At 43.2% G+C, this 12427-nt stretch overlaps 1 protein-coding gene across 6 annotated transcripts in view; it reads right to left on the reverse strand.

Annotated features, from left to right (window-relative positions):
• The window catches only part of FGFR2 (fibroblast growth factor receptor 2), an 83752-nt gene that overhangs the window by 55225 nt on the left and 16100 nt on the right, over positions 1-12427 (reverse strand). For 2 of the 6 annotated variants that reach the window (XM_086751822.1, XM_086751821.1), the window contains exons 3-5: positions 8425-8691; positions 7685-7759; positions 920-1089 (exon numbers count right to left, since the gene is read on the reverse strand). In XM_086751822.1, coding sequence (XP_086607948.1) covers positions 920-1089; positions 7685-7759; positions 8425-8691 — 512 coding nt within the window. The remainder of the gene's footprint in view (positions 1-919; positions 1090-7684; positions 7760-8424; positions 8692-12427) is intronic. The other 4 variants (XM_086751824.1, XM_086751823.1, XM_086751826.1 and 1 more) reach the window with 2 other exon arrangements.

The raw sequence follows: 12427 nt of genomic DNA on the forward strand, positions 1-12427 counted from the left end.
GTTCTAGGCTGGAGCTTACAACTGTGACACAAGGTGACTAACTCGGAAATTTCTCATCTTTGGAGAGAAGTTGCTGACATGCTGGGTACAAGAGGAAACCGCTGCCAGAAGGCCTGCAGAAGACGTTAAGGTAACTCAGAAACGCAAGGCAGGATGGCAAGGGCAGTGCTTGAACAGCAATTTGCCATCAAAGTCACGCATTTCCATTCCCCGTGAGGAGCAGGATAAGATGACCGAATCCTGACTTCTGACCTGACCTAGGCAGATACCAGGAGGTTAAAGGTCCGTGCACTAACGCACAGAGATAGCTGGCCTCCCTAAAACTCTCTCTTAATCAGTAACCACCAATTTAGAATGAAACATCTAATCTGAAGCTGTTTAAAATTCAAACAAACCCTTGCAAGTAATTGCTGTTACTTTCCCTCAAATTCTGCTTCCCATTTCAGTTTCACAGACCATAAACTCTACAGAAAATAATAACTTTTGACTTCCAACCCTTCCTTTATTAAACTGCCTGCAATCACCAGAGTGGATGGTCATGTTTTTAACAGTGCAGTTGAAAATGAACAGAGCAAAACAGTCTTACTCTGCTTTGCAAAGTCAGTCTTTGGTTTTCCAAATAAGCCTCAATAAACAGCTACACTGCTATGCTACAAGCTTGAACTTGAGTAAAAAAAAAAAAAAAAACCAAAAAAAAAAAACAACCAAAAAACCATACAGAATTAGTGCTCTGTAACCGCCAAAGAAACTACCCAACCTCCCCCAGAAGAAAACAATTACCTTTTTTTTGCTTCTACATTTGAGCCAAGGCCATCGAAAGATTTTCTGCTGACTTCAGCAGTTTTGGTGTAGGTTTTTTTTTTTCCCCTTACAGTCTTGGTCAAGAACAGAAATTGCAAAATCACATCATAAGAATTACCTTATATCCACCAATACGATGCTCTTGTTTAAACTCTTTCCCATTTTTCAGCCATCGCATGGTCGGTGTTGGGTTTCCCATCGCCGGACAACGAAACTTGACGGTGTTTGCTGCTGGCACAGCGTGTAGCCGTTTCTCCATTTTGTCCGTATGTGTCCAATAGGGTGCCCCTGTTCCAAAGAGATACATCCAGAAATATCAGTACTTGGAATCCAAGCTCCCTTTCCAGCCCCTTCTGCAGATATAAAGCACTGCACGTATTTGTTTTAAGTGTGGTTTAGCAAGACTATATAACTGGAAATATATGTCACAAGTGTCAACCAGAATTTTGCAAATGGTTCAGTCTGCAGGCTTGAGTATATAATTTATAGCAAAGTTCTAATACTTAAGCACAGATATCCTTTGTTTTGTGTACACCAAGACAGAGGGACTGAGTTTTCAGCCGACTCAAATAATCAGACACTTTTGACCTCAAGTTGAGTTACTGTGAGTGCTCAGCTGTGAAGCCAGACTGACCAAGTCAGAAGATCTACTGGAAGAATCTACCTTAATCTTCCCCCACCGGTCAGAATAAACACCTACCTGCCTGGCAGCGCGCTAAAACGTACACTGCACCACAGCAAGGTGAACCGTGCTGTTACTGTTATAGAAACCACTACAATATATTTACAAATTGAAGATATTTCTGAAACCTTAACCAAAGAGGACCAGCAAAACTCAGTGATAGCATTTATCATTTCCCACTCTCACAAGGCTATCGAAGCCCAAGCGTTCAGTGATGTCCAACACCATGGCACAAGACTTCACTTGTCTCACCATAACAGTTTTTAAAAAGTTAAAGATTCAAGATCTGTTTAATAGTAGGAAACATTAATTTCTTTTACAATGGACTTTTCCTGAAGCAAATCAGATTAGTGTGGAATTTTTAGGACTAGAGGGGTCCAGAAAAATAACTCTATTTCTCTCAGCCCTGTTTCATTTCCTTCATTAGCAGCCTAACACTCCACTATAAATAAACTCTTCCGTTCCTCAAATATTTATAGCAGTTCTTACAATCAGTGCAAACTCAGAAATCCTGCTACCCCCTCTCTAAATAAAAATACAGCTGGACAGAAAATACAGTAACAACTCCTTTAACAACGTCTCTCTCAGTATAAAGAAAACATTCCAAAAGCAAGCTTATAATGATGTTAAGAACGATAAGTGATTTTTTTTTTTTTGCCCAAAATGGCAATTAATGTTAAAGTTAATGAAGTAGAAAAGCAAAGCAAATTTGTGCATGTAATCAAAATAGAAACTATTGAAGGAAACTATTGAGGTAACTATTGAACATTTAACTGCAACACTAAGAAATCGTTACACAGACTAAAGTGAATTAGGGATGCAAGGAAAATTACTGTTAACGTTATTTGCTAAAACCAGGATCACATTAAATAACAGAAGACTTCAAGCAAAGCCAACCAAAGGAATTAACTACTACACACAAAAACCAAATTACATTACAAGTACACCAGGCAAGGGCAGAATTACATGCTGGTACTGATACATTAAAAGGATATTTCCTCTGGATCGCTAACCATCTTCCACAAGGCAATGTAAGGTGACCACTTCTGGGCTCTACCCACAATTCGCACACAGTCAAAGTAAATGGTGACAGGTCAAAACTGATCAACCATCCTAACCAGATATACAGGTGTCTCAAATGGAGCAGAGTGCCTAGACTTGACCCCAAATGGGCAACGCCAACCCAGCAGCTTTGCAGCCAGTATGGCCACTTTCTCATCACGTCCACCACACGCACCTTCTCACATCTATAGAGAAGAAAAAGTGTGGAAGCATCCACTGGCAAGCACAACCTGGGAACTGCAGGCTCCGCAGCTCACTTGTGCGAGCACAAGCTGGATGGACCAAGCTCCAGAGAAGCTGCCATCAGGGTGCAGCCCACAACCAGGGCATCCAAGTTAGTCAGGATCCATCCACCTGTTCCCCAAACAAGGATGCTTCGTGCAGTCAAGTTTCTACTCAGCTACCAGCCTGTACTGCATTACAGGGCAGCTCATCCTCTGGTTTTCTTGTCTATAAGCCCCACCAACCTTCATCCTTTAAAAAACTCTGCTCCTGGAAAAGAAGTGCTGCCATAAGTTTTGTATACAACACACGCAGAGGGAGGAAGAAGCTTTGCTCTACGGAAGAGGTGGGAGCAGAGGAGAGGCCAGAAGGATGCAGTAAGGAACGAAGATAAGTTCTTGAGCTTCTCAGGATGTTAAAGGGAAAGGAGAAAAAAGGCAGCAACATCCACAAATGGTAACGCTCGCCCTCATTTTGTGCTTTCATACAGCAACTGATCCAATTAACACAGAGCATTTCTCTTCATAGATTAAATTATAAAAACCTAAAAGCACCTTTTTACTGCTTCTACTTGTCTTGAGAGGAAAAACATCCAGATTCACCAAAACCAATAATGAACATCGTTAACGAGTACATGCCACCAAGCACCAAGTCCTCTTACAGACCGTGTCCACCGCATCCCATCTTTGCTAACGGGACAGGTGGAAGTAGGTAGCACCACTGTTAGAAGTTCACAGTAACAACAGGGCAGGCTCCGGCACGTAGCGGTAACAAGCAGCAGGGGAACGGGTGGGAATTCCTGATTGCTTTTAGAGCTCTCATTAGTGAAGAAAATATCCTGCTGACCCACACTGCACTCCGCTGCAAATACATTACATCTAATCAGGCAAATCTCCTGCATGTGAAATTGAAATTAGGCAGCCCAGGGGACCACTGCACTTCAGGACGCCTCGTTTTTTATTTGGACTTATCTAATACAAAGAAACACAAAAGTAGTCAACTCCAGGCCTGCCTGACAGGCACCTCGAGCCAGCAACAGTGCGCCTGAAATGACCACATCAAACCCCTCCAAGCTTTTTCAGTACTATTGTATTTGACCTTTAATTAAAAAACACTTCTAGGCAACATCCAATTTTTGCTGCTCCCTTGAGTGGGTTTCCACTCTACAGGATTTGATGAATTTGAACCTTGTTTCATCCTTGCTGAAATTCTTCAAGGCATGAAAAGAACAGCATGTGGATTACATTTAGATACTTTTTGTTCTTGGTGCCAATTTACCATCGCTTGGCCCAGAAGAAATTCTTTAGAGGGCGATAAGGAAAAAAGTCATAAAGCTTCCAGTCACCTGACCAGAATTCAATGCACAATAGCAGCATCTTCAGGGCTACTCAGGCGTCTCCTGAATAAATTATTGTTGGTGAACCTCAGCACAACCACCACGACAGCTGCTGCCTCACCAGCACCAAGTCAGGGTTATAAAAATCCCTCGAGTTAGGGCTACCTCTCAAAATCATGAGGAAGAAGAGGCAACAAGTACCAACAATGTATTCTCCACACATCCCAGCAGGAACTGATGATGATCAACCCTTAGCTTTGTAAAGGGAAGTCCTAGGTCAACACCCTTGGAGGTGGCCCTCCAGAACCAAGCTACGGCACCTCTTTAAGGCAACAAAGGGAAAAACTGAGCTGCCAAGAAAGATATTTTGCAGAGAGAGGACTATTTTGCAGTGGAACCAACCCTGCACCTTCCCCACAAGCACTAATCCCCTCAACAAAAGCTGGAAGTAATAAAAAGCTATTCAGGATGCAGTCTGGAACAAATCTACCACAGTGTTTTTTCAGACAGTTAAAATATCTGTCAAGCTAAAAGGACACCAAACGCAGAGTGAAATCTGCTATGCATACCTTTTACTTTTTCTACTTTTACACCCAGGGCAAATGGTCAAACACACACGTGTACGTGTGAGTGCCCTCCTCGCCCGAGAAGGAGTTGCTCCTCGCAGCTACAGACCCACGTACAGCCTCCGCTGCCTTCAAGAGCAGTTGTATTTTCTGGGCAGCCTTGAAAGCTACACTAGATTTCCTCAACACCCTCTCTGCCTGCATTGGAAAACCATGGCCTCTGAAAAACATACTTGTAACAAAGGCTAAGAAAATTTTAAAAGCTTAAATGAATACTTACCATCATAAATAAAATAGCCCTACAAGGTTTGTTTTAGTTTTAAGTATGCAGGAATGAGAATGCCAAGGCTCAGCTTCCTGTGGAAGGCACTACAGCGATTTCCTGCCTCATCACATCATAATTAACATGCCAGGACAGCTGGACTTTATCAGAATTGTTTCATCAAAAAGCAACAACCTTTGAAGACTATGGCCTTTTGTTTCCATCAGCAAAGGCATAACCAGGCCAATTTCCACTGCTTATCCTTAATGATCGCTGCTGTAATTTGTATGTAAATTATCAGTTAAATGGTTTTAGATCTGCAAAGCTCAAACCATGATTCAGGAAACACTTAAAGACTTCTCTTAAAGAGCAGCAACCAGGGACTCTTGTGAAGTGCTGGACTTCTCCAAGCTCTGCCTAACATAGGCAGGAGAAGGTGGTAAAGGGCATTTGACCATTATACACCACTGCGTGCCACATGGCACACTGAGGGCAGACTTGGACTACTCCTTGACTTCTCCTTCACTTTTTAATCCATCTTGCAACAGTTTCTAAATTAGACATGGCCTTTGGGAAGGGACATAAAACCCAGAAGAGGAATACTGATGGGAAGGCTTAGAAGGCACTACAGAGGCAAGCTTCAGTGGTTTGCAAAAGCACCACACCAAGTCCCAACCCTAACTTCCATGCAGCTCCGATCTTGTCAAATCACAACCCTCCTTCAGCGATGTTGTATTAATCCAACTGAGTTGCTATGATGCAACTTTTCACTGAAAACAGACTGCTTGCAGGAACGCAGTGCCACGATCATTCTTCCCTTTCCAGCTTTTCCCATCGAGTGCTCGGACATCGGGAGGAAGGCTGAGCTGCTCCCTGCACCCATCTGCAGCTTGTGGGCACCTCGTAAAGAGCAACCTCATAAGGACTTGCTTGGGCAACGCCCCGCTCAGGAGCAATCCATCTTCTGGCAGCTTCCTCCCTTCTACACCGCAAGAGTTTGCACTCTCCGCACCATCGGAGATGTTTGAACGTTCACGCTCTAGAGGCATCTTTCTTTTTGAGCAGGGAAAGTGTGACCAACCCCTGCTAAAAGTACACACCCCATCCTTGGCAGACGGAAATTGTCAATGGCCTTTCACCAGCTCCTGAATCAAGATTGATTAACAGCAGCTTAAAATGATAGCTCATATTACAAGAACATCACTAGCATTACAGAACACACCACTGGGTCGCTCTCCCTGTTGTGTGGAAGGGCAGGAATCATTACCACAACCTTACAGAGCACAGTTGCCTTGAGATCAGGCCCTTTCCTTTCTTCTCGCTATATGTGCTTCCAAAATCCATTTGTGCTCAGGGTGAATCTCCAAAGCCGTCTGCTGGGATTAGAAGCACAATTGACTTGGCTAATACACCAGAAATACCGCAAGCCCTTTTCTGACCAACACCAACAAAGCTCTAAGGTGAAAACGGACACGTGGATGTTTCCTAAAAGAACTTCAACCCATGAGTCCTTTTCAAGGGAACGCTAACCTTGCCTGGGTTGGTGGGTTTTGCCTAGACAACGTCTTTTAAAAGCAGTGTCCCTTTTCCAAACTTGCCAATTATCTTTGCCACCGCATTCCTTTGTCAGAGCAGCCTCCAGCTGCTTAATCTCAGCCACTTCAAGCTACACCTGTGAATCAGAGTGGGCTAATCACACTAACAGATGGCAGGGGCCAAACGGGCAGCTAAGAACTTATATCATTTTAAATAGCATCTAATGTTTCACAGCTTCAGACCGGGGGCAGTCATATACGACAGTAACCAACGAGGGGAGCTGAAATCAGGCTCGTACATTATCATCATCTGAACAAGCGTCTCGAGCATACAGTGCAGCTGCCAATTACTAATCAGGCAGAGGAGCAAATACACTACCTGGCTACCGCGTTCGGGAACTAGCTGACATCTCCCATGAAGGATTTCTGTGTGTTATTGACTTTACAAAGCACGAGCGATAGCAAACTACCAGTCACTGAGGGGATTTTGCAACAGAGCACAGGGGCATAAAGAACCAATATGAACTTCACTTCTTTTTTCCTAGCGATTGCTCTATTTAGAGCCTATTAATAGCTTTCCAAATTCTCTAAAGGGACTTAAGTTTAACGTTCAAATAGGTTTAAGACTCTTTTAGCCCATTTTCATCATGCATAAGTAACATAAACTGTGGGTTTAGTGCTGGATTGCTTCCTTTGTGACAAACCTTGAGGTCCTTTGCAGACAAAAGAACTTCATTGTCTCCAAATTCATTCTCCCCAGGGAGATTTCTGCCGAGATTAAGGATTGAAGGATTTGCCTCATTACAAGTTAATTTTATTTTTAAAGTTTCCATACCACCTTTTAACAAAGTGAGCTGGATCTTTATTTCTTCTGTTCGATTTCAGCTCAGGTTCAGGGAAAATTAGTTCATCCGGGAGAGTCTACACCAGACAAAGACTGAACTTCAATTTAGGAAGAAAGGAAACTGCAGAAAAGCTAGCGAGAAGGGAGAAAGAAAGTACAGACCAGTAAAGCATGTTTAGAAGAATATTAGTTTATTTTTCTTTTTCTTTTCCACATTATGAACTATGTGAAACAGAAAATGGAAAAGGACAAAGATATCACTATTTGACAGCCCAAGCACAATCAAGAGGCTCTGAAGGCAGGAGCACGAAAGACGGGACATTATTTTCCACGTGGATCTTGCTAGTGACTGCTGGCAGTTCGCTGTTACTTACTCATCTGGTTGCTGTCATTCACAAAGTCCTCGGACCCATCATTGTCGTCTTCATCATCCCCAGAGGAAAGAGCATCTGCACATTAAAAATAATCAAGTCTTTAAACCAGCCTATTTTACAGACAGCTAAACCAACATGCTACAACTTAGATCATCTATCAAGGAGAACAGAGATTATGTTAGTTGTGCAGAAGCTACAGAAAATCCAGCCACAAAATGGGTGCTATTCTTCTAAAATTCTAACAAAACTAGTTAATAATCCTGAACTTTGCAAAGGGAGCTTGCTAACTCAAAAAAAACAAAAAAAAAAATCTCTTTCCACTTACAATTTTTATTTTTCTTAAAGTTGAGCACAACTGCGTGTCTCCAGAACGACTTATCTGTAAACTTAAAGGCTGTAGGACACTCCTTTTCTGATGCAGGGGGAAAAAAAATACTTGTATCCATTCTCCTGGCTTTATCGTCAACACACTGACTCTGTATAATTTAATCCTGTCATAGTGGCATAAAACAGAGGGCTACTCAGCAGCTGTTAATCACTATAGAACCCGTGATATAAAAGGAGTATATACAAAGCGAGTCCATTTCACGGTCAGGACAAAGGGGAAAATACCTGAAATAACTACGGAACTCAGCTCAACTCGCTGTGCCCGAGCGGGCTGTTTCACGTTACATCGTAATGTGTCTTTATATCATGTTTTACAGCTTCTACATGCAAAAACCTATGTTTAACTCACTCACCTGTAACATTTACAATGAAGTACAGGGTATCACTGTCTAGGGTCCTAACAGCAGTGCAAGCATAGAGGCCCGAATCTCTGGATGTAGCATCCTTAATTTGCAAGTACTCCCCAATAATCACTGTCCTATTGTCGGGCCCCAAAGGGAGCCCATCTTTAGTCCAACTGATCATGACGGCGTCTTTCAATTGACAGCGCAACTCAAGCGGTTCTCCTGGAAGTGCTGAATATACATCTGGCTGAGAGATTTGGTATTTGGTTGGCGGCTCTGCGAAGATGGAAGGAAAGGAGGAAAAAAGAAGAGAGAAGGGAAAGAAGAGAATTTCCAACAAAAGTCAGTGAAGGCCCTTTTCATCCACAGAAATCAAGTTATGTTCAATAAAAAAGTTGCATCCACATTAGCCCAGCAATCTGTCTTGTAAAACTGAACCACATGCAGGCATGGGGCAGGCTTCATTTTCAAGAAGTTAACCACAAACAAAGCTCTTTCCCTTTTGATCAGGGTCTCGGCACGTGCTCTTTTCCCACTGCCATGCCGAGGCACAACCCTTCTCACTGGCCACAGCGAGCCGACTCTGGGCTGATGAGTGCTGCTGAACCAGGTGCCAGGAGGAATTCAACAAGCAAACTCAGTTTTATATCTTAGCATTTGCGCCTATGAGTCAAATGAATATTTATCTTCCCCTATCTCATTTTGTAAGTTGCTTTTTAAAAAAAAAAAGCCTGAAAAGAGCTGTGTTGGAAGAAAAGGACCGCCAAAAAGCCCTTCACTAGCTAAGCTAATAAATATCAGTTCCTACACACAGCATATGTGATGTCCTTTATTTTTCTTCCTGCACCCTTCCCAAAGTCTCTCCATCTGCCTTCCACACTGCCAACTCTGCTCTCCGTGATAGTAACTTTTTCCTTTAATTTTTTCACTTCCTTTCCTATTTCACAGCCTGGCTTGAGCAGAATACAGCAGAAATCCAGGAACACAAACAAAGCTTTCAAAGTCATGGTGGACACAAATTCAGAATGAAACGGCTCATCCATCAGGCCCCTTCTGTAACCATATGAGAAGAATGTCAAACAGTACTATTCTTCCCCAAAAAAAACCTTGGAAAACTACATCTGCTGATAGCTACTAGGGCTTTGTTGTCCCTTTCCAAAGCCAGCTCTAAGCAGGGTGAAGAAATCTGCAGCCCCCGGCACTTGGGACCGTCTCCACAGGGACAGTGTGGCACGGGGCGGAGGGACCCCCCACACCACACCTGTGCCAGACATAGGGAGTGCTTGTGTAACCGGTTTCTCCCTACAACCACAGTATCCCTCTCCCATGAGCCTCCCAGCCTCACCAAGGCCGGCATGGAAGGTAAATAAGGGAAAGCAGCATGAAGGCATCTGCTGTTTGAGCACGAGGAGGGGTCACGTCACACGGACAGCTGCTCCCCGGCACACATCCTTCCCCACGCAGGCGCCAGCTGTGCACCACCGCATGCATATATAAATAAAACACACACCTCTTCTTGTTTGTTTGGGAGTCTGTGGGAATATTAAAACAGGTGACTCATTACTGTCCACCTTTGCTTCTAAGAATACCAAAACCCTGAAACCTGTGTTCCTCATCCTTGGGACACAGTGTTGTCATCCCTCGTATCACACCTCCTAGAACAAGCGTCACATCTGAGCTAGCCTGCACACTGGAGTTTGGAAACGCTGAAGCTCTGTTAGTTTAGTTGTAGGTGGTCCGGCGAGAAGCAGGGAGTTGGACTCGATGATCCTTATCGGTCCCTTCCAACTTGAGGTATTCTGTGATTCTGAGTACCAGAAGGGGTGACCACAGTGGGACACTCCTGCATTTAAATATCAGGTTATACTGACGCACTGGAAAATCGTATGCCAAATTCCTCCTCTCATCCATCCTGGAATCATGTCATTTCAGGGAGTTCAGTGGGAGTTTGCCCGAAGCAAAGGGAGAACAGATCCAGGGATGTGCCCTTGCAGAGCAAGCGAAGCTTCTCCTGGCTTTTTCCCTAAGGGAAACGCGGGTTTTCTCAAAAAAACAGATCTGACACATGCATCACACCACGATGGTGACCAGGAGAACTACATAAAACCATCTAAACAAGACCAATTACGGAGACTGTAAAGATTCTTGGATTTAGATTTTATAACAAGGTCTCTAAACTTTCTGGCATGCAAAGTTCCATCTCAAAGTCCAGGACAAGCTACAGCACAGCTTTGTACTCCTTACAAACTAATTCAGTCTCACTGATGCAGTCACGAATCTACAGATCTGCAATGCAGGTGTTTCACTGAGTTTCACTACGCTGTTTGAAATTTAATTTCCAGAAGCAGCGTGGGCTCCTTTCTACATGTATTTTGTAACAGTAATGAGTATATTTGAGTCTGCTTGAGATTTTTTTTAATTCAGATTCCAATGTCAAATTAAAAAAAAAAAAAGTAAATTAGCTAGCTGGCTTCAGTTACTTTGAAGTTTTTAAGACTTCTTTGTAACGCTCTACCTGCAAAGAAAATTTCTTTTACAGAGTGTACACTGTGCCAACAATGTACAGGAGTCTTCAAAAAAGTCTTTTGTTTAAACTCTTTAAAAGCCACTGTGGGTGAAGATAACTTAACCCTCCTTTAGGTGCATTAGAGGCTTTCCTTGAGGAGCCCCCGGAAACTTGCAGGATGGTCACACAGGCTGCAGTGTCCTCCCGGGCAGATCGGTTCCTGGCATACCATCACAAGGAAAATAATTTTCTACCTCTCATCCTTGATTTCATCCCTTTTAAAACTGTTATTCCCAAATTCACACCGAGTCTTTCAACGCAAATCCAAATCCAAACTCAAGAACAGTATTTTTTTTTCAAAATTAAAAAAAAAAAAAATCCTTTTACAAGGAAAATTACCAGTATACTGAAGAAAAACAAGTTTCAAATAAGTAATAGCATTTGGTAAATATTATCCTCCTCCATTTCTTTCTCTCTAGAGTATCAGGGAAGATACAGCACAAAGTGTTGTCATGAAATAATGAAGTCATGTTTGGAACTAGTGAGTTATTTCAGGTAAGCCTTTGTGTTGCCAAACTAGAATGTAGCAGCACTTAAGACTGTCACTTTTTATAATGTTTGCCTATAAACTTTTTCCAGTGTGGGTTTGAAATGGTGCCCAAAAGCAAACAGAGAACAGGTGGGATTCTGAGGCATGAGTCCACCCAACAGCTTCACTGCAAAAATCAACCAGTTCAAACTGTTAAAAAATTCCCAGCAGCGCATGAACAACCTATGCTTGCAAAGTTAACTCTCTCTCCAGGACACTGCACTACACCGCTCTGAAATTTAGGGAACAAATTTTGAACTCATGTGCACGCTGTACCATCAAATCGATGGTTCCCCTGAGCCTGACACCAGGATTATTTCTCCGTTTCCACATCTTTTGAGGGCACCGGAGAAATAACACTGCAAGTTTGCCCAGCCCTCTCTTCTACCTACCCTCCAGTGTTTCCAGCAGCATCCTCCTGAATCTTCCCTTAGTGAAAATAGATCGGAGGAGGAGGAGATAGCCCTGCAGCACCAAACAAGGCTTGATGGTCTGGTACCACATCCACGCTCCTCCAGCCCTGTCTGAAGCTCTGCCTTGAAACTGTGTCTCAGTTCTCACCATAAGCCTGGAAATCCCTTCACTGGGCGAGCTCTGCACAGCTCCAGGAAGGCAGCGAGGGACTGATTCCTTTCTAAGCAGGTTCTCCTGCAAACCCCGTAATTGTGGCATTAGTTCCTCCTGCAAAGGTGCATCACCCAATGCAAATAACACCTGTCTATCACCCCTTAAAAAACAAACAACCAACAAAGGCATGTGTAAAATTTCTGGCGGTGTTCTCATACGTGGGGGGAGAAGGGAGAGCACGCAGCTTCTGCTATTGTCTGCTCCCAGCTACATCCTTGTTTGCAATAGTGGCGCGCACAATGTATTTTAACTTTATAGGTGGAACTATTGAACAATACCGCCATGGAAAA

Source organism: Chlamydotis macqueenii, chromosome 7 (genome assembly GCF_036417535.1).
Source record: "Chlamydotis macqueenii isolate bChlMac1 chromosome 7, bChlMac1.mat, whole genome shotgun sequence".
Lineage (NCBI taxonomy): Eukaryota > Metazoa > Chordata > Aves > Otidiformes > Otididae > Chlamydotis > Chlamydotis macqueenii.